Source organism: Wolffia australiana, chromosome 18, assembly GCF_029677425.1.
Source record: "Wolffia australiana isolate 7733 chromosome 18, ASM2967742v1".
In the NCBI taxonomy this organism is placed as follows: Eukaryota; Viridiplantae; Streptophyta; class Magnoliopsida; order Alismatales; family Araceae; genus Wolffia; species Wolffia australiana.
In genome coordinates, this window is record NC_135852.1 from 7,408,036 (window position 1) to 7,430,051 (window position 22,016).

Below are 22,016 nucleotides of genomic sequence, written 5' to 3' on the forward strand. Positions count from 1 at the left end.
TGTTCTCATAATGAGGATGGAATGAGATGTGGAATGTGGGATTGGCTTGCCGGCCACATATATTTTGATCACTAGTTCCCGAATAGACAACACCTAGTTCCTTAACTTCCACAAAGAATCAATCCAATGCATAGTGATCCCAAGTATTTCAATATCATTCTATGATGTCCACTCGTGGATTGGTGATTGGTGAGTTCCTGAGCAAACTATACCTTCATCTCATGATATGCTGCCGCGAATGACTACTTCGCTACTCTCGAGCTTAGAATATGCATTTCAAACTATGGGCATAACTAGGACAGCCATATAAAACTGTCACTGTTGCGAGCTGTACTGTAGTCGCTTCGGGGGTAATCCCAGTTCGTTGGGGGTCCTCCCCTGTGCACATGCCACCACAGAATAGGTCAGCTACTGATTTATTTTCCTTTGGTAACCCCTTTAGCTCTCCTTGTAAAGAACGAGAAACTTCTTGAGATGCCTCCAAAAGAAAATTGCACTCCTCAGCTTGTTTGTATTGATGATGGCCTTATTGGGAGGGGGCGACCTTTGTACACACGTTGCATACATACTGCTAAGGACATGTCTTCCTAAAATATTGGAATACCGTGGACCTCAATGCATAGTGCCTTCTTGCAGCGGTCAACCCCTCAACTGTTAGATCAATCACCTCTTTTGGTGTACTACTAGATATGAATTCATCATTTATTTGATCACCCGGATGTTCACCATCACGATGCGAACTAGTAGGAGATGAGCTTTCAGATGTCTCCTTGTCGCCAATAGACATACATCCAAGAGCTGATTCTACATATCTATCAAAAGGCATCTTGATGGAATCCATTGTGTTGGTAAGCACATATGAATAACATATTATAAGATGTTCATGATGAATCTATCATGATGGATCAAAATAATAATCCACAATGTCATAATCAAATATAAAGAAAAATAATTGATTGATAAATCATGCCTGATCCATGATATATTACAATTTTCATTCATGTATGGCACTGACTTGAGCATCATCGCGGGACAATACCAATATGCTCTTCTTTTGGCTTATCAAGATTTATCTCATGATCTGTCATGATTTTACAGATAGACTGATCACTCTTGGCTGGATTGCTGAATCATGATTGACTGAAACATAACAGATGTTATTGATCCAACCTATTGACTAGGTTGATCATCAAAAACCAATTTAATCAATCATGAATCCTGATCCATCATGTCAGAGTCAGATTATCAAACAAAAAAATCATTAAACTATATTTGATCCATGATAGATCATAATTTTTATTCATATATGGCATTGACTTCGTTGATCAGTGAGGGGGCAATACAAATAGACTCTCCCTTAAATTTCTATTTTCCTATTCGTTTGGTTGATCAAGATTGATCAATCATAATCTACCATACTTTTATGGTGAGATGAATCACTATCGGCTGGAGTACTCAATCATAGTCGATTGAACCAAATCAGTCAGTCAGTGCAGGTGGGACAAAGGGGGAGCTGAGACAAATGGAATTGATGGACTTGGAGGAAGAAAAATATATGATAATGATGATTCAAATACAAATGCAAAATCCAGAGGGAAGATTGCAAATTGCAGATAAATACCAAAAAATATTTTCGTTGAAATTCAGCTTACCTCACGTTTCAACCAAGAAAACCTCCACAACATGTCTCCACAACTTCATCCAAAATCAGAATGTAGAGGGAAGATTGAAAATTGCAGAAAAAATACCAAACATTCATCATTGAAATCCAGCATACATCTCACGTTTCAACCAAGAAAACCTCCTCAGCACGCCTCCACAGCTTCATCCAAAATCGGAATGTAGAGGGACGATTGGAAGATTGAAAAAGAGAAGACTGCGGAGGAAGAATGACAAAATAGAAACGATAGCCGCCGATTCGACGTGAAGAGATTCCAACAAGATGATTTAATTTTTCAGTTTTTTAATTATTCAATCGAACCAATCCAAACTGTATGTTATAACTAAATTGAATTAGATTATACGATCTGAACATTTAGCTGAAATAGAACATGGTTTATCCATGGCTTGATCGATGTTTGGATCGGATTGTTCAAATCCTTGATCCCTAGCACAGGTGGTGGCATCCAATGGCCAAGGTCGATGGACCCCTAGTGGAGCGAGTTGATAGTGGTGGCATTAGATTGCACAAGATCTTGACTATAGGAGAACATGAGCAACTCGAGGCAGCTAGTATGATAAGATTGGAGGCTGGTATTGTGGTGACATCCATAATCAGCTCTGCTGCCAAGTCACCGGCGGTGCTACCATGGGGCCACCTCTACAGGCAAAACTGCCATGGTGCGATCTCACGGTTCGATGGCAATAACTTCTGAGTGGATGAACATAGCTGGTGCAAGGTTGATGGAAGGTTGCTAGTAGGGAAGGTCTGTAGAGCTTGTCAGGCAACCATGATGGATCTGTGATCACTCAAGGGTATGGATGGGAGGGACCCATCAAGGGACCCAATTGGGAAAACCGAATCCAAGGTGGCATGTTTTGTGGGTCCACTAGACCCAAACAATCTTTTTAGTGTTGACTCATAATTGGTCCGTTGGGAAATGCTGTTCATGGGCTGAATAGTGGGCCGGCCTATCTTGCCCTTCTTGGGGATTTCGGCCTGGGTCAGTTTGGTAGTCAACTTTGACGGCAAACCAACACGAGCTCTAAGGTATGTGATGTTTGTTGTTGTGAGTGGTTGTGCTGCCAAGGGAAACCACATCCAAGCAATAATAAATGAGCAGGGACAATGGCAGTTGTGGAGGAGGCTAATGGTAACAATGATAAGGGGAGAAGTGGCTGCCATGGCATGAGTGATAGGGAAATAAGACTACGGTGGTTTCTCGAGAGGGAAATTGGAGAGAACGTGTTAACACTTGGAGATGGCAGACAAGATCCTTAGGCTATGATACCAAAGCTGATGTAGGAAGGTTGCAAGAGTGTGCATACGCGACGACACTAATGTATCAGATTTGATTTGATGGTGGCAGTGGTCGACTAATGTGCGGATAGTCAATCGAGTGTCCAAGAAGTAGGTGACAATGGATAGTGGAAGGTGATAACATGCATTTTTATTAGCTTAATCTGATCATATTTACATGATTATTTTTTATTACTTTAATTATATATGCATGTTATCAAGCGTAAAATGATTAAATTTATTTTTAGAATGATATTATGAACTTATGGCATTTTTATGTGTTTGTTGATATCTTTATGACATCAAATTCTGAAAGAATATAATTTTGAGTCATAATATGATTTTTATGGAATTTTTTGGAATTAAATTCAAAAGATGTGAATTTTCTAATTCAAAAAATATATTTATTTGTATTTTTGGGCCTTTATTTTATTAAAAATGACTTTTAGAATATATTGTAAGTCCTTTATTTTGTGACACCACATATCGTCATTCGATTTGTCGAACGGTGACGAATCAAGATTAAGTATAATGATTGGAGAAAACCAATCATTAAGCTTAGTAATGATTGACTTCAACCAATCATTTTACTAAGCCATTTTGTCATCGATTAGTGATGCCATAATTGCATTTAATACTAACAAAATAGCTTTTTACTTTTTTCCTAGTGCAGGTGACGTGGACCAATAAAAAAAAGATGTCCTTTTTGTGATAAATGGTGTGCGACGATTGAGGCCTGACTTTTAGAACTTAGAATTTTTTTTATTATGACTCACCAGTCAAAGATTGTGGCGTCGTCTACGTGTCAACGACGAATGGCACCACATGTACACGTGGTGAAGAGGTGTTAATTAATCATTCAATTTCCAAGAGGGTTGTGCTGACACGGTGGGTGCTGAGATGGTGCCACATCAGCTGCGACCTGGCTATTTACCAATATAATTTAATAATAGAATAATATTCCTCTATTTTGTCTTTTTCTCTAGGATGACACATGGCGCGACAAAAGCCGTAGATCATAGATGACAAGGCAGAATCTCAGCCAATCATCACATTTGATGCCAATGCTTGATATCCGACAATCCAAAACTCAGATTGAGCTGAAATTTTAAGGGCATCTTCATCTTTTCATCCTCTATCCTCGATACACTTGGTTAAATCGAGCCCTTGATCTTTGTAGAAAAATATCTTTTAGCTCACTTCCTCCTAGAGAACAAGATTGAAAGAAAGGGAAGTTTTGAAGGTCCATCAAGTGTCCCTTGGTGTCTCTAGTGCTTGGAGAAGTTCAACAAAGAAGTGGGGAGGTTGATCTGCCGCAGGAAGACGCCTTGATCCTGGCAGAATATTTGGACTAAAGTTATCCTTTTGCCTTACATGGCATAATATTCTTCGACACACTTAGTTAGGGCATTCATCTTCATCAACCATCATCCAATCTTTCATGGATCACTCATCTATATCCATCCGCATTGATCATCTTCCCTATCCATCCTCACCTTTACCTTCATTTCATTTCCACCCTACACTATGACTATTTCATCACACACATCTTTCCTTCCTATTTAAACAAACACATATCACTACATCTCTGATTTTTATCATCGTCCTACCTCATTCTTGCTATCTCTATCACCGAATACACTTGCCTTTATGTCAACACCACACCAACTCCATAATCCCATCTCGTTTCTCCATTCTCACCATCATAAACACTGATTGCTAAAACCCTAATTAGACTCCTCAGTCTACCGTAACCACTATCTCTCCCTTATTCAGTAACTTGTACACTACGTAATTCTAATCCCGTTGACTTCACCTGATCACCCGATCAAGAGAATTTCCTTCCCTAACATCCATTTCTTGTGGAGACGACACCTACTTGTCACTAGCTTATTACATTATTTATGAGTGTGGGTTTATAATTTTTATTGATTAAACTCAAATTATCAACAACATAATTTTGCCCTAATTTTGAGTTTATCACAAGGCGAACGTCGTACTTGCTATAGGCGAGCAACGATGGACGATGAAACAGAAATTACGATTAAATATGTTGTTTAAGGCTTCTATTTATAAAAAAATATTTATAATTTCCTTACGAGCATAGAGCAAGAGTCAAATCCACAAGGAGAAAGAATTGAATAAGCAATAATTTATCTTTAATTTCTATTTTTTGGATTTTAATATTTATTTTAATAATTTATATTAATCTAAAGAATGAAAAAAGGGAAAAATAGTTCAAAGTAATTATTGGAAGGTCAGAAAATATTAATCCTATTTGACTTAATTTATTTCAAAATGTATCGAGTAATTTTGGAAATTTTGTTCAAAATCTTATAGTCATAAAATACAAATACTTCTAACCTTAAATACTTTAGCTGACACTTTGTGAACACTAGGTGACAGTTAGGGAATGACGTGTCCGTTAGATGACGTCTCAAACGTGACACGACATATGCTGAACCATGACGGGAAGATTGTCATGTCTCCGGAGTGGGCACGTGATGTTGGATTTTCCAAAAAACCATCACATCTTTGTCACCATCACCAGATCCCTCGTCTCGTTTCCATCCCATCATCAGATGGGATCCCCATCACAAGGGACAAAAGCACTTCTCCTCTCTAGATATTCATCTCTCCTGTACTCCAACTCTCCCTCCCTCTCAATCTTCCTCTCTCTCTCTCTCTCTCTCTCGTTCTCCCACTTTTCCTCCCTCTCTAAATCTTAGTCTCTATCTACATCTCTCTCATTTTCCCACTCTCCCTTCCTCTCTCTCTGTCTCTCTTTTGTTCTCCCACTCTCCCTCCCTCTCCTGATCATCCTCTCTCTCTCACTCTCTCTGTCCTGTTCTCCCACTCTCAATCTTCATCTCTCTTTCTCTCGTCCCACCTTCCCTCTCCCAATCTTCCTCTATCTCTCTCTCATTCTCCCACTGTCCCTACCTCTCTCGATCTTCCTATCCCTTTCTCCCTCTCTCTCTCTCTCTCCTGTTCTCCCACTCTCCCTCCCTCTCTCAATATTCCTCTCCCTCTCCTGTTCTCCCACTCTCCCTCCATCTCTCAATCTTAATCTCTCTTTCCCTCGTCCCACTCTCCCTCTCTCTCTCACACACATTCTCTCTCTGTCCATCCCCCTCTAGATCTTCCTCTCTCGCTCTCTCCTGTTCTCCCACTCTCCCTCCCTATCTCAATCTACCTCTCTCTTTCTCTCGTCCCATTCTCCCACCCTCCCTCTCTCTCTAGTTCTCCCACTATCCCTCCCTCTCGCAATCTTCCTCTCTCTCTCCCATTCTCCGACTCTCCCTTCCCCCCTCTCTCTCGTTTTCCCACTCTCCCTCCCTCCCTCCCCCTCCCCCTCTCTCTCTCTCTCTCGTTCTCCCACTCTCCCTCCCTCCCTCCCATTCACCCTCTCTCTCTCTCTCTCTCTCTCTCTTTCTCTCTCTTTCTCGCACTCTCCCTCCCTCTCCCTCTCTCTCATTCTCCCACTCACCCTCTCTCTCTCTCTCTCTCTCTCTCTCTCTCCTTCTTTCTCTCATTTTTGTAAAAGTTGATCCTCGCGTTGAGATGAAGAGATTGAGAAGAGAGAAAGAAGAGGAATAAGAGACGAGAGGGGGAGAGGAGAAACACAGGACAATAGGATGAAGATCTCTTCTTATTCCCACATGTTTGATCTTAACAATTGGTTTGTATTTATATAGATGTATCGTACTAAAAATATAGAAAGTCTGTTATGGTATAACGGTTTGAGGATCGAACGGTCTGGACCATTCGATCTGTTTTAATCATAGCCGTTATAACTAGTATAACGGCTATGGAACAAATGATCTAGACCGTTCGCTCGGTTTAAATCGTAGCCGTTATAACGGCTGAGGATCAAACAGTTTAGACCATTCGATCTGTTTTTAAATCATAGCCGTTATTGATATAACGGCTATGTCCGATATTAATCGTCCGATATTTTCTTCCTATCTATCTTTAATCCTATCTATCTTTTGATCCTATCTATCTTTAATCCTGATCTATGTTTGAACCTATATGTTTCCTATTTTTTCTAATCTCCAACGAGTATAGAATACGTGCATTATTATTATCTAATCTTCATTAAGTTTCCTACTTATGCTGATGGCGAGCTTTCGCCGTCTTCAATTTTCCCACTCTCCATTTACTCTTTTGATCTTCCTCTCTTTCTCTCTCTCTCTCTCCCCTTGTCCCACTCTCCCTCTCCCTCTCGTTCTTCCTCTCTCTCTCCCATTGTCCCACTCTTCCCCCTCTCTCTCGTTCTCCCACTCACCCTCTTTCTCTCATTTTCCCACTCTCCATTACTCTTTTGATCTTCCTCTCTTTCTCTCTCTCTCTCTCCCCTTGTCCCACTCTCCCTTTCCCTCTCGTTCTTCCTCTCTCTCTCCCATTGTCCCACTCTTCCCCCCCCCCCCTCTCTCTCTCGATCTTCCTTCTTCTCTCTCTCAATCTTCCTCTCTCTCTCTTTCTCGTTCTCCTACTGTCCCCCTCTCTATCTTCCTCTCTCTCTTTCTCCCACTCTCCATCCCTCTCTCTCTCATTCTCCCACTCTCCATGTAAGAATTCTTGGAGAGAGAGAGAGGTAGTTAAAATGATTGAATCCGCAATTTCATTCATGAAATGTTGGTTCTTATTTATGGTCCTTTATAATAGTTTGTTATCTAACGTTGTAATCCTAGCCTTTATAATTGTTATAACGGCTAGAACTAAACTCATCCTATCCGTTAGTTTGTTACCTATCTAGATTTGATCCTGACCTGTCTACATTTGATCCTATCTATATTTAAACTTATATTTAATCCTGACCCTCTAATCCTCTTAACGAGTATAGGATAGGTGTCTTCTTTTTACTAGCTAATCTTTATTAAAACCCCTATTGGCTGACTGTGTTGCTGATGTGGCTGCCGAGCTGTTCACTCCATTCTTCATCTTTATCTTCTTCTTGCTTAACACTTCCTCCCTCTCCCTCTATCTCTCTCATTCTCCCACTCTCCTTCCCTCTCTCTCTCTCCCTTTGTCACACTCTCCCCTCTCTCTCTCTCTCCCTTTCTCACACTCTCCCTCCCTCTCTCTCTCTCGATCTTCCTCTCTCGCTCCCATTCTCCCTTTCTCCCATTCTCCCGCCCTCTCTGGATCTTCCTCTCTCTCTCTCTCTCATTATTCCATTCTCCCTCCTCTCTGGATCTTCCTCTCTCTCATTATTCCATTCTCCCTCCCTCTCTCGATCTTCCTCTTTCTCTCTCTTTCTCTCATTCTCCCATTTTCCCTCCCTCTTTCAATCTTCCTCTCTCTCTCTCTCTCCAACTCCCCCTTCCTCGACTTTCCCCTCGCTCTCTCATTCTCCAATTCTCCCCTTGCTCTCTCTCATTCTCCAATTCTTCCTTCCTCTCTCTTTCTCGTTCGCCCGCTCTCCCTCCTTCTCTGATCTTCCCCTTTCTCTCTCTCTCTCTCTCACTGTCCCACGCTACCTTCCTCTCTTGATCTTCATATCTCTCTCTCTCTCTCATTCTCGCACTCTCTCCCTCCCTCTTGATCTTCCTTTCTTGGTCTCCTATGACCCTCTCTCTCTCCTTCTCTCTCTCCCTGTATTCGTATACTGTATAATGTATTCATAAATATTTTAATAGTTTTTAAATTTTAATTTTGACCATCATATTGCTTCTTTTTTTATAATTTCCTTCAATCTCCTTTTTCCATAATTAATTTTTTTCGATATCTCATAGGCTTGAAGTATTACATATTTTGGCATCATCTTATACTTAAAAAGAACAGTAGTACTATTTCTAAAGTATGGAATAAAATATTCATGCATTAATTTGTTTTTCCCTCTATTTATAATATACTATATCCTTAAATATTTTGTAAAATTTTAAAATTTTAATTTTGGATACAATATTTCTCCTTTTAATCTGAACATAAAAAATATTATCCACCTTTTCACTGTCACATCACCTATCACGGGATTTTCATCACATCATCATCATGTGGCTAAAAATTGTCATCCACCACTGTCATGTCATCCGTCACGGATCAGCTGCTTGACAAATGACATGATGATGTTTCTTTTCCCTAATGATAGTGTTGAATATGGGCATGAGTGGAGTGGAGCGGATGAAAGAGATATTATATTGTTCACAATGAAGATGATGGGGGATACACACCAATTTTTGGCAGGGGGGGGGGCAAGGGATGATGATTTTACTGTCATTGGTGCGATGGAGATGGAGGTAGATGAGTGGCAGAGTTGAAAGTGGTGCGCGTGAGAGGAGAAACCTAGGCTTCCAATGATGATAACCTACAAAAAAGGACGAAGACGTGAGTTGAAAAAGACGAAGATCACAATAAACTTGTCATCACAACGTAACAGGCTGAGTGGTGTTTTTTATTCATACATGTTGATCTAAACGCCACTCCTTCACTCCTTCGCTCTTGGAGTACAAGAATGGACTTGAGCAAGATTTTAAATGAGCGAATCACTCTGATAATCATATGTAGGAATACAATTCAAGGGTGCCATTTTTTATAATGATGGAGGTTCTATTTATATATCCAAGATGGTGAATGGATAGAGGAGGGAAATGTGGAACTATCCTCAAAATTTTAGCTGGAAACTCTTTCTGAGTAATTAGATATAATCGTTTCAATTTGGAGTAATCTGAGCCATCCGATTTGTCTCTCCATCTAATTACCCTCTCCACCAATTTTGTCTCTCCTCAGAATTGTATGGGAAACTGCGAGCATGGATCAACTTTCTAGGAGTTGCAAAAATCAAAAAATTGATTGCATATTTACTATCAAAGTAGTTTCTAATGATGGGAGAAAAATATTTCCATTATGCTTTTTGTGTGAAATTCCTTTTGGATAGAGGTTTGAATACTCAAGAAAATTTTAAGATTTTTGTTTTGTTTCAGATAATATCTCATATCTTGTTCTATCCATAATGTCATTAAATGAGATCTTGTGGATATCTTTGAGACTTGGAAATACTCCATACTTATATTTAATTTATGAATAGGTAAATTAATGTACCCAATGATATTAACTATGATGAGATTGGCTCGTCAATAATGGATTTTTGCGCATTTGTAACATTAATGGAACAATATATGGAACAAGAATATAAGGTCAAGAGGTGTGAAAAACTGGATGCAATGTATTGATGAATGAAGTAGGATTTAATGAACAAAGAATTCAAATCTATACAAAATTTAGGTTCACCCACCACTTTTCTTCATTAACATTACTGGAGGTAGATCCCTTTCGGATGCGAGTCCTGTCTCTTTATGGGACATTCCTCTAACTGAAAAAAGTACACCATTTATATAATTATATTAATTAATTCAGTTATCTACGAAATTAAAATTTCGACGGAGTTTTTCAAGTCTAAATTCTGAATTATTGTAGTCACTTAATTGTGATGGTGATTAGTGCATCTTTAAAGTGATTATTCTCTATGCACTGTGCTGGCATCAACTACATGTGCTGGGTAGAAATCATAAGATGGAGCTACTTATGGCATTCAAGAGATGGCGATGAGCTGAGTACATCATTCATGATATCAAGTGGAAGGATAAGGATTCTGATTAGGACTTGATGGCTTGGTAGCTTTAACTTATTATTTGTTCCTTAAAGCTGTTGGACTCATTACATAGTCCTGTTTGACTAACTACATACTCTTCCAAATAGCTTCATTTATTGGTATTTTTCACTTAGCATGTTTGTATATTATTACAAGTTTTAATTATTTGCTAAATTAATCAAGGACATAGAATTTAATTTTAAAAACCTGTATGTTAAGTATTCGTTAGAACTTAATTACATGAGGATTCTAAAATATCAGTTGATAATAACTGTACCAAAAATTGTAGTATATATAAGAATATATAAGAATATAAAAGAACACCTTCAGCATGTGACATATTTTTAACTACTGATCAAATCCAATTGTTGTAAACTTCGGTGATTTTGAGAAAGGGGCTGTTCCGATATGTCCTTGTTTTTTTAGCTTGGTCAAAGGGTACATATCCCATGATTGACAAAAATCTGAAGCCATCTTTTGTTGAGGATTTTAACTTAATGGAGCCTAAAATATGTATCCAACCAAGCTCAAGAATCCACTAAGAATATAGTGATGAGAGTAAACAAAATCCATACAGTGGTTGGAGAAAATAACCTACTCTTGAATGGATGATAAGTGTTCACAATATAGGTCCAAAAATAACAAATACAAAAAGAGAAAAGAGAAAAAGTTCACCAAAGGGACTAACCAACAACTATGCGTTCACCAAAGAGAACAAGTCCACCAGAGTGTATGGCGGGACTTATTGAGAACAAGTCTCTTTGGTGAATGTGTATGGCGTGACATCACACTGTGTTGCACGCACCTCACTAGCATTCACCATGAACTACACGAGGGGAACTAGAAAGCGAATGCCTTTGCCAATTATGTAGTACGGTTTTGCACCAATTCCCTCTATACTACTTGGCAATATCTTCATGGGGAGGCCTGAGGCAGACATCGAATCGAGAAACTGGGCATGCCAGCTCACCGACACGCCGGACTCGTGCCCAATGGCCTGCACTAATAGCGTATCATGTGGAACGCTTGAGGCAGGAGTACAAGACATCCGGCTGATACATTGTACTCTTCACAAAGCTCCAAGACGATACCTAATGACATGTTGATGGCTCCCTTCTACCAGCTCTGTGGTACCATCCCCATCGTATCTACGGCAGTTTCATCATTTGCCCATTAGGGGATTATCATAATTTCCATTCTGCATATATTCCTCCTTAAATAGAGCAGCCCTCTCCTTCAGAAGGCGACTCATAAGTAAGCAGAAGTTATTGGTTGTCGTTTCTAATTCTCCTGACATGTTGTTCATGCTGTGTACCTCCCTCTGCCTATGATAGCGTCAGTCTTACCGCTGGGTCTCCACTATCCCCATCTTCTCCGATAAGGACTTTCGGGTTGTTATTACTCAGCCCCAATGTGGTTTCTCAACAAAATGGAGATATATCTCGTTGTATTCTCACGGAGGAAAATATTTTAATCCATTATCAATCTCTGATATTATGTACTTTGTTTTCATATGACATCTCTAATTGTTTTTACTTTCCTGAAGATCAGTGACAAAATAACTACCCAGGATTTCAAGTTCACAATTCTTATTCTCGAAACTTATAGAGACCGCATATTAATTCAAAAACTAACCAGATAGACTCTCGGATGCTAAAAAATAATAATATATCTTCACTTGTGGTACTGCACGCATGTTAGCTCTCAATTGATACAAAGAAATGAGGTTATCAGTTGTAGATATACAAATGCAAGAAATTTTAGTACATGGTTTATTTAAATAAAATAACTGATGATTTCAGCACAAGTTAATAAAAAATGAGTCTCACACTTAATTGCTTGAATTAGCTCGCAACATGATTCATCATAATCATTTTCCAATTTATTGGTGATACGATCATAAAAAAATCTTCACCAATTTTCAAAAAGAATTTCATTTAAATAGATGCATTAAATGTTAATCCTAGTCACCGGTAAGAATAGAACTTATTTGTTGTGCTTTTTTCTAGGGAAGAGAGATTTCAATAGATTTCTTTTAGATTAAACGATAATCTGGAACATGCTGGTGAAGGAGAGATCCATCAGTGATTTACAGAAGGTAGTGATTTACGAGTAGTAATTCATTAACAGATGATGTGGATTCAACTTGGTGGAAAATGACAACTTAGGACAGATAATTCTAGGGCAGGAGATCAACCAACGTGACAAGAATTGACATTCAGGTATTTGTAATGTCTGGTGATTCATTAAAATAAATGTTTTTTATTTTTATGGCTAATAAAATGGAAAACATCTGGATTGCATTCTGACGTTGCATTATAAACAGGCAAATCGTGGCCACTTAACAAAAAATTGGAACTAGAGATCTACAAGGGCACAAAAGCAGTCACAAATGACCTTGACTTATCTCTCTTGCGAGCCCTAAAAGTTTTAGGATGATGGCAGCTTTCAACCAAAATGCAGTAAAACATGCAAGTTAACACTTTTCAGAAAAAAAAAACATGCAAGTTAACGAAATGAAAATTTTCATTATTATGTCGCTCCATTACATAAAGAACCATCCTCTCCCTCTCCGCAAATCAAAGAATGAAAAATGACCCTGTCAAATTATTAATGAGCTGAAAGCTCAGATTATTTCCTAGGCATCAAATTATTACTGAACTCTCCCTCACATTCTCTCTTATCATCTTGATGAGAATACAGAGATGGAATGCCCACAGAAAAGATAAAAAAATAGTCAGGCAAAATGCACAGTGAGAGCGCAGGTCATATGGGCTGACCTGGTTTTCATGAGATCAATAAGCAGTCGGCCGTCGAAACCCTGCTAGTCTGAGTTCCCCACTTTCTTTCTGTTCCATGACAAGTATGAGGGATCACCAAGAGGCCTGCCAAGAAAAAAAACTGTGCTCATCTTTGTTGGCTATAAAGCAGAACACAGTTGGAGACAGAGAGAAAGAAATAAGGAAAGTGGGACAATAAATTCCATAGTATAAGAGAAGTCTTTCATAATTGAGTGATTAATTTTGATTAAGAAATTTTGAGTTACCAGATTTACCTACCATTATCATCTCTGTCTGTGAATCTATGTCCTATATCCCATATTGGATATCTCTCTATCATGTCTGCCTAAGCCCTACCTTGTCCATGTTTTTTTTTTGAAAGATCCTACTTTTGTTCCTGTTCTTCCTCTACTCATGCTTCCACACCCCAGTAATATCATATCTATGGCTAAGAGACATTTAAACGAAAAGGAAGACAAAAATGAACCAAATGAAAGAAGACCAGACCTTGGTCGAATGAGGTGAAGAAGAATGAAAGTCAAGGCGAGGAGAAATGACAGCCCGCCAACTGTGAGATAAGCCATGCCGAGAAAGTCATTCTTTCCCCCTATCCAAGTAGTAGTGGATAGAACCAGCCTCTTCTTCCCCCCAAAACTGTAGGTGTTGTAATTGTTCTGTATTGTCACTGTTATCTCAACGTTGGCTTTGAGATCTGCCTCTATCTTTCCATAGAGTTTTCTAAACGTGGGCAATGCCGCGGTTCTCATCCACACCATTAGATCCTCCTGCTCCCTCAACTGCCATAGTCAAATAGTTATGAGAAAAAAGAAAATCATAATAGCTAAACACAGCAGAGGACAAGCGGTGGAACTTAGGTTTCAGATAATTAAAAATTTGTGTAATGTTAAGTAGGATTTTGGCATAAATATCAGTTATGTAGATGGACCACTTATGAAAAATTCAAAAGTAGGCCCAATATCAATGACAATGGATAGGGGAGAGTAAATGGAATACAGGAAGCTGGATATCTGTGTTGGAAATTATTTTTTTTGAAAAGATATCTGTGTTGGAAAATAATATCTTAAAATAAATAAATAGTTTATATTTTCAGATAAGAAGGCCAGGAACTGGAGGTGGGCTCACTGGGATGCTGGAGTCGAGCTTAGCGCCGCCGATCAACCCACTGGTCTGAAAGTTTTCTGGGTAGACATTGCTGCCGAACTTATAATACTTGTCACTTCCCCAGGCTATGTCCTTCTTGCTCACCTTGAGAGTTTTTCCATCAAGGGAAAATGCATACGTGTCATTGAACATGCTCCAGGCGATCAGACCGCATGGGACAATTGGTAGCCCATCCGAAGTCTTGGCTTCTGGCCCGCATGACTTTGTGTCGCTTTCGTCCTCCTTGTTTCTCAACTGTTTGTCACTTCTGCTCATCACATACCTGAATTCAACCCCGCAACAGAGGACAGGTATGGATAGGTGAGCCTAGATAACAAATTGTTCAAAAAAAAGATAACAAATTACAGTAAGTCGGTGAATCTTAGGAGCATGGGAAGAATGGATCAGGGTATGCATCAATAGTCATCATTGTTCATCCATGCCCAGATAAGGAATACAATGATTAAATTTGATTATGACATTGACGATGCAAACACTATCTTGGCATCAATGATGAAGATAACAAGCCGACAATGATGTTTTCGGCATCATCATCATGTCGGGTTTCCAAGATTTGCCACCATCATACTCATCCTCGTCATCCAACATTTGATGACGATTTCATCATCACCATGATCATAGTCATTCGTCAAAACCTCACCTTCTGCCAACCCAAGTTATGGATGATGATAATGATGAAAAAATTTAGGGATGCTCAGGAAGAAGATGAATTAGTCACCTTCTGCCAACCCAAGTTATGAATGAAAGCAGGACAAGTGAAAACATGACACTGATATACGGAAAATAACAGGAGAGAAGGTCCTGTTCATTAGGCTCGCAAACAGCTCAGAAGCTATGACTGAAGAAAACTCTTTAAAAACAACCGGATTGCTATAAAAAGGGAAAGAAAAATGTATCTATTTTGTTGAACAGGCCCACTTACCGGCGATGGTTTTGATAGAAGTTCTCGAGTTCATAGTAGACGAATATGGGGCCCCTCATAAGCGTTGGAACCTAAAACATCAATAAAAGGAATGATCATCTTGAGAAACTGCATACTTTTGCACATGGTTTCACCCTAAGAGTGGACAACTAATAGAAAAATAGGTAAGAATGAATTCACCGGCCTTCAATTTCCGAATACATTTTTTGTCCACCGCGCTGTTTTGTATATATGCAAGTTGATCAACCCGCAGTTTACCTAGAACGCACGCCTCATCATACCGCTCCACAATTTCAACGACCTGAATAAGATGTAGTCAGCAATTTTGATAAGACGGGTAAGTTGAATAGACGAGAATAAAATGAGAATATTACCCTCTGAGAAGCGAACAAGGACGCAAGCCCAACAGGAATAAAAACCAGTCCAATAAACCCGAAGGTTGAGATGATCTATTAATTCACAAACTCTACATTCAGTTTCAAGGCAAGATCCGGGGGAGTTATTTCTCATCTAAAAAGCGAGTAATTTACCCATCCCGGAGAAAGAAGAGGTTTATAGGCTGAAAGTTCTTGCTGCGTGAATTTTGAATCTGAAAAATCGAAATGAAACAAATGATGTGAGTTTCGCAACAACTTTCAAATAAGAACAATATGACACCTACAAGCACACACTTTAGTAATGTTCACCAAATAAAAAGACACATAAATCATCCAAAATTCCATGCTACAAACAGTGAATTTAAAACACCACAACTAAGGAGTGAAGATTTTCATTTAGAGAATTCGATAATCTGCAAAACCAAAAGAAGAAACACCACTTCTAAGGCACCAAAAATCGTAATCGCCAATCTGCAGGGTAAGAGGCGATCATACATTTAGGCTTGTTCGGATGCCTTCTTTCTTCAGAGAATTCCATCTTCCAGTCCAAATTGTTCAGTAAGAAGAGATCTCAATCGGCGATCGTGGACTCCTGTCTTTTCTCCACGAACGGACAATCTTTCTCAGAGATTTCCTCTACCGATCTCAAAACCGACAGCGATCTCTTCACATCTCCCGAAGAAAGAGGAGATCGCCATCGCCGATTTCATCGCGTCCTGTCCGCCGGTCGAGCGTAACCGCCTGCGATACGAACTTCGAATATGGAGGGAGAGTGACCAGTACTTATACCACCCCAATTCAGCCCATTTAAGCACCAATTTTAGCCCATTAAGCATATATCAGCCTATTTCAGCTCATTAAGCCTATTTCAGCCCATTAAGCCCATTTCAGCCCATTGGGCCCATTTCAGCATATATCAGCCTATTTCAGCCCATTGGGCCGATTTCAGCATATATCAGCCTATTTCAGCCCATTGGGCCCATTTCAGCCTATATCAGCCTATTTCATCCCATTAAACCCATTTCAGCATATTTCACCCCATTAAGCCCATTTCAGCCTATTTCAGCCCATTAAGCCCATTTCAGCCCATTTAAGTTCATTAAGCTAGGGATGGTCCTTTGGTGCGACCGGTGCGATTTTAGGCCGATGTGCGGTCCCGATAGAATTTTCGAGCCGCACATAGGACAACATTATATTAAATCGCACCGCACATCGGCCAAGGCCTTGTGCTGTGAGATTGTGCGATTTTGGTCCAGTTTTTTATTAGGTAGGTTATGTCTTTCCGGACCCCACTCTGAACTCACTCGCAGACGTGTTGAAACCCACTCTGAACTCTGAAGCAGATTTCTGACGAGAAGTCGGCAGGTCCCCAAGTAGGTCCGGAGTGAGGAACTCTTCAGTTCCGGAGGTCGTCTCCAATGGTGGAGGACTTGGTATCGATATTTGGCACCGAGAAGGATAGGGTGAACTGCCCGTTCTACTTCAAGATCGGGGCTTGCCGCCACGGAGATCGCTGCTCGAGACTCCACAACCGGCCTACCATCTCTCCCACTCTTTTGCTCTCCAAGTCTCCAACATGTACCAGAGGCCGGACATGATCCCGCAAGATCCAAGAACACTTTGAGGATTTCTACGTGGATATATACGAAGAGCTGCCCAAATTTGGAGAGATTGAGAGTGTCAATGTCTGCAACAACCTTGCCGATCACATGATGGGAAATGTGTAAGTCCAGTTCAAAGAAGAAGAGCAGGCCGATGCGGCACTGTGCGCGCTTCAGTGCAGGTTCTACTCCGGCCGCCCGATCATCGCCGATTTCTCCCCAGTCACGGATTTCCGTGAGGCCACCAGCCGCCAATTTGAGGAGAACAATTGCAACCGTGGGGGTACTGTAACTTCATGCATGTGAAGCAGATTAGAAGGGAATTGAGGAGGAAGCTCTACGGCCGGAGCTGGAGGTCGAAGGGCAGCAGGAGTCGAAGCAGAGCCCGAGCCCCCTCCGTCGCCGAGAGCCGTCTCATGACTATGGAGACTACAGAGATCGACATCGGTCCGACTTTGTGCAATGTGCGGCCCGATTTTGTCGCACAAAATCGGACCGCACATCAGTCAGCACTTTTGTGCGATAAAAAAATCGCACACCAGCCGATAAAAAAAACTAGGCTTAGACCGCACGACCTTCCCTACATTAAGCCAATTTTTCATCTCGTTTCAGCTCCTGTCAGCTCATTAAAGCTCATTTCAGCCCCATTTAAGCATATTTCATCCTCATTTAAGCCTAGTTCAGCCTCATTTAGGCCTAATTAAGCCCATTTCAACCCCATTTAAGCCTAACGCAGCCCATTTCAGCCTCTTTTCAGTCCATTTAAGCCCATTTCAGCCCGTTAATTCTGCAAGACAGGAAAAGAGGCTGAAATGGGCTGCGTTAGGCTTAAATGGGGTTGAAATGGGCTTAATTAGGCCTAAATGAGGCTGAACTAGGCTTTTCAGTCCATTTAAGCCCATTTCAGCCCGTTAATTCTGCAAGACAGGATGCTAAATGGGCATTAGACTCCAAACACAAATGGACTACGGATATAAAATTGGTAAATATATTAAGAAAAATATTTAATTAAATACTGAGAGACGGCGGACGCGTCCCTGGCTGAGGCGTTTCTCACTGTCTCATGATAAAAATTCAAATAAAATATTAGGAAAATCATGAGTCCTCGCGTCCCGTCCGGCGTCCCACCCTTCACCTGGCGTCCTCTACCTCGCCTGGGCGCCTAACTGCGCCGAGATGAGACGGGACGGGGATCGCGTCCCGTCCGTCCCGTCCCAGAGCTCACGACCCTGCGGCCTTTCTTGAAATTATCTGCAGTTATACGAGAAACGAAAAAAAAAAAAAATCTCCGCATATCACTCAACCTCGAGTAGTCTAAAGAATTCTCTGATTCGCTAATTGCTGATATCTGGAGTCCTGGTTATAATCGTCGGAATACTGAAAAAGGAAAAAAAAGAGTTATTGAACGAATTAGAAATATATTAAAAATATAATATTAAGGATCATCTGGGTTACATGCATGGAAGACCGAAAAAAAAAAAAAAAATGAACACTAAAAGGAAGAAAATTGGGCGAAAATGGCGAATGCTCTATTTGGGTCATCTGGTTCATTCACATATTTCAATGAAAAATAAGTAAACAAACAAACAGTTATATGAAATGGAGCGAAAAGGGCGAGCGATCCATTTGGTTAGTCTGGTTTACCGATTTAACATTTGAAAGAATATATAGGCAAACGAAAGAACGAAAAAAAATCTACCCATCGATCTGGTTAATCAGGCCATTTGTTTAACTGGTTTTTCATGTGGTAGGCAAGTATTCAAGGGGTCATCTGGCCTATCTGCCAGCTTTGAGGCCTCAAGAAAGAAAAAAAGATAAAAAACAGAAATTGAAAAAAATAGGGAGACTGACCCATCCAGGTCATTTAGTTCACCGACACTTTTGAACAAAAGAAGGCAAGTGATCGATCTGGTTCATCTGACTTTTTGTTTGCGCCATACATTAATATAATTATCTCCAAAATCGAAAAAACTTTTGATGAACGAAAAACCTTCCCCAGCTCATCAGTGTTACCGACCACAATTTTCTGAAAAAATGAAAGAGATAAATAATAGAAATCGAATAAAACAAGGAGAGTGATTGATATGTGGATCATCCAGGCGGAAAATGGCGAGTGATATTTATGGGTCACTAGCAGCACTCACAAAATAATGAAAAAATAAATAAGATAAAGAAATAAACAGGCCATAATTTGTAAAAATGGACGAGTGATCCACCGCACAGTGGAACAATAAATAAAAATAAAATAAATATTTAAACAAAACCAAAGTTGAAAAAACATGGGCGAGTCATCGATCTTGGTTACGGGACGTATTTGAGCAAAGCGAGGAGAAATAAAAGCAACCCAAAATTAAACGACAATAGAGTAATCATCGACCTAGGTTATCTGGCTTACCGGCACTTCTGTGGGATTCTCCACTTGCTCTGGTGGGTGTTCTTCAGGCTGACCGGTAGACCTCTGTACATCCTCCAGTCCTCGATAATTACTCTCAGATCGTTCAACTTATCCACCAGTCCAACGCAGCAATTCGCGTGCATAGTGCAGACCTGGTCAAAGTCACGGCTTGGCTGGCAGATCCCACCAAATTTGACCGTTGGCAACAGTTTGAAGGTCAACCCAACATCACGGAGGTATTGGTCAACCTTGATAAAGTTTAAAACGTCCTGGTCGTGCAAGCCCGGGTAGCTGTCCCTCGACTCGTACCAGAACTTGTAGAAAAGTTTGGTTCTTTCATTGGATCTCACGAATTTGAACCCACCGTTGACTCTGTTTGACATGTCGTCGGGGTCACCGTTAAAGAGGTCGCACGCGATCTGGAAATCACTGTCATGGGTTGCTAAAAATGGAACAGGGTCTCTGAACCACATGACATCCGCGTCCTGAGGAGAAGAAAAAAAGATTGGGATCACCAAGGATATAAGTTGAACATTAACAGATTTCTAAAGATATGATGTATATATGAGAAATGACTTCTAGGGTATAGAAAGGGATTATTTATGATCTAATCTATCTTTGCCCAATTTTCCACGTTGATGACCTATAAGTGTGATGACGGTCATTTTCTTTCTACCAAAATGCCACAAAACAACACTTCTATCCAACAAGCAGATACCAATTTGAGAAGCAATAAAATCCAAACAGATTAGATTACTTGACTATTGATTAGGAGAGTCAATTTATGTGTTACAAGTAGACATGGGCGTTCTGTTCTTTTTGTGCGTATTTGTGCGAATTGTTCGTTATGTTCGGTTTTCCGGACAGAACAAAAACAAGTTCGAACAGAACATTAGACATGGTCGTGCGGTGCAGTGTGAAAATTCGCACGGAGTGTGCGAATTTTCGCATGCACAAATTGGGCTATGTGGTGTGCGGTGCGCTTTTGTGCGCAATAGCGCACCGCACACCACACTTATTCACACGCTGTTGAAGCGTGGGGAGAGGGCACGGTCGTCGGCGGCGAGTAGGAAGGCGAGGCCGCCGACGATGCTTGCGGGCTGCCGGTGGGAAGGGGTTGGAGGCGCACGCGAGAGGGTAGGGTGGGTGCGGGCGGCCGAAGAAAGAGGCGCAGGTGGCCGGGTGGTGGGGCGCGGCGGGCACGGGAGGAGGCGGCAGGCACGGGAGGGAAGGCGGCGGGGCGCGGGAGGAGGGCCGGGGCGGCGGGGTGGGGAGGCGGCGCGGCGGGGCATGGGGCCAGAGGGGAGGAGTGGGGCGGCGGCGGGGGAGGAGGGGGTGGTGCGGTGGGGAAGGGGTGGAGGCGGGGGCGGCCGGGAGGCAGGGGCGGCCGGGCGCAGGCTAGAGGGGGGCGGGCGGCGGGCCAACCGGCAGACGGGGGGGTGGGGCAGCGGGGACAGGTGGGGGGGGGAAGGAGCGGGGGGGCAGGGGGGGAGAGGTGGGGAGGGGGCGCGGCGGGGCAGGGGGGGGGGGAGGGAGGCGGCGCGGCGGGGCAGGGGAGGGGGCTTCAAAATTTTCGCACAACGCAAAATTTTCGCACCGCACCGACCCCTGTGCGATGGGCGGTGCGGTGCGCGAAACTTGTGAGCGAAAGATCGCACAGATGCTTCGCACATGCGCCCAACCGCACGAGCGCGATCCGCTCGCGCGGTTTGGCGCATGTCTACAGAACATCGCACAGACCCGTGTGCGGTTCTTTTGTTCACTTTGTGCAAATTTTGTTCTAGTTTTGTGCGAATGTGCGAATTTGAGTGAATATGCGAATTTTGTTCGTTTTTGAAAAAAAAAGAGAACAGAACAAAGAACAAGGCCCTGTGTGGTTCTTTTGTGCGAATTTTTTGTTCGTTTAAAACGAACAGAACAGAACAACCATTTCTAGTTACAAGAGAGGTTAATTGATAAACAGACCATTTATGCGGACGCAACATGTAATGCTGTGAAATGGGGTACTGGGGTATCCAGGGATGGATGAGACAGACAGGCACATCGCTTATGGTCAAAGACTAATTCACTGGGAGCTGAAGATTTTTTAATTTATTTTATTCTGCTGAAGGTTGTCTTTGTCCTGATCTGATTCATTGATCCATATTTCATCTGGTTATGAGCTGAGAGGGCCCTCTTTGGTAAGAATAAGGTAACCCTCGTG

The 22,016-nt window shown here is 41.3% G+C and overlaps 2 protein-coding genes and 1 pseudogene across 4 annotated transcripts in view; 1 reads left to right on the plus strand and 2 right to left on the minus strand.

Annotated features, from left to right (window-relative positions):
- Positions 1-13,141: 13,141 nt before the first annotated feature.
- Positions 13,142-16,580, minus strand: LOC144715187 (ALA-interacting subunit 1-like). The gene is made up of 8 exons (XM_078590096.1): positions 16,313-16,580; positions 15,971-16,029; positions 15,815-15,889; positions 15,625-15,741; positions 15,441-15,511; positions 14,480-14,780; positions 13,844-14,133; positions 13,142-13,441 (listed from the first exon to the last, which is right to left on the minus strand). Exons 1-8 carry the CDS (start codon positions 16,353-16,355, stop codon positions 13,381-13,383), a joined length of 1,017 nt encoding a protein of 338 aa, XP_078446222.1. The 5' UTR covers positions 16,356-16,580; the 3' UTR covers positions 13,142-13,380.
- Positions 16,581-16,888: 308 nt separating this feature from the next.
- On the plus strand, positions 16,889-18,004 carry LOC144715188 (splicing factor U2af small subunit A pseudogene; annotated as a pseudogene).
- Positions 18,005-18,388: 384 nt separating this feature from the next.
- Positions 18,389-22,016, minus strand: part of LOC144715168 (uncharacterized protein At4g15970-like) — a 5,670-nt gene continuing 2,042 nt past the window's right edge. For 2 of the 3 annotated variants that reach the window (XM_078590066.1, XM_078590068.1), the window contains exons 3-4: positions 19,814-20,298; positions 18,389-18,795 (exon numbers count right to left, since the gene is read on the minus strand). In XM_078590066.1, the coding sequence (XP_078446192.1) occupies positions 18,753-18,795; positions 19,814-20,298 (528 nt within the window). In that variant the 3' untranslated portion in view covers positions 18,389-18,752. The remainder of the gene's footprint in view (positions 18,796-19,813; positions 20,299-22,016) is intronic. The other variant, XM_078590067.1, reaches the window with a different exon arrangement.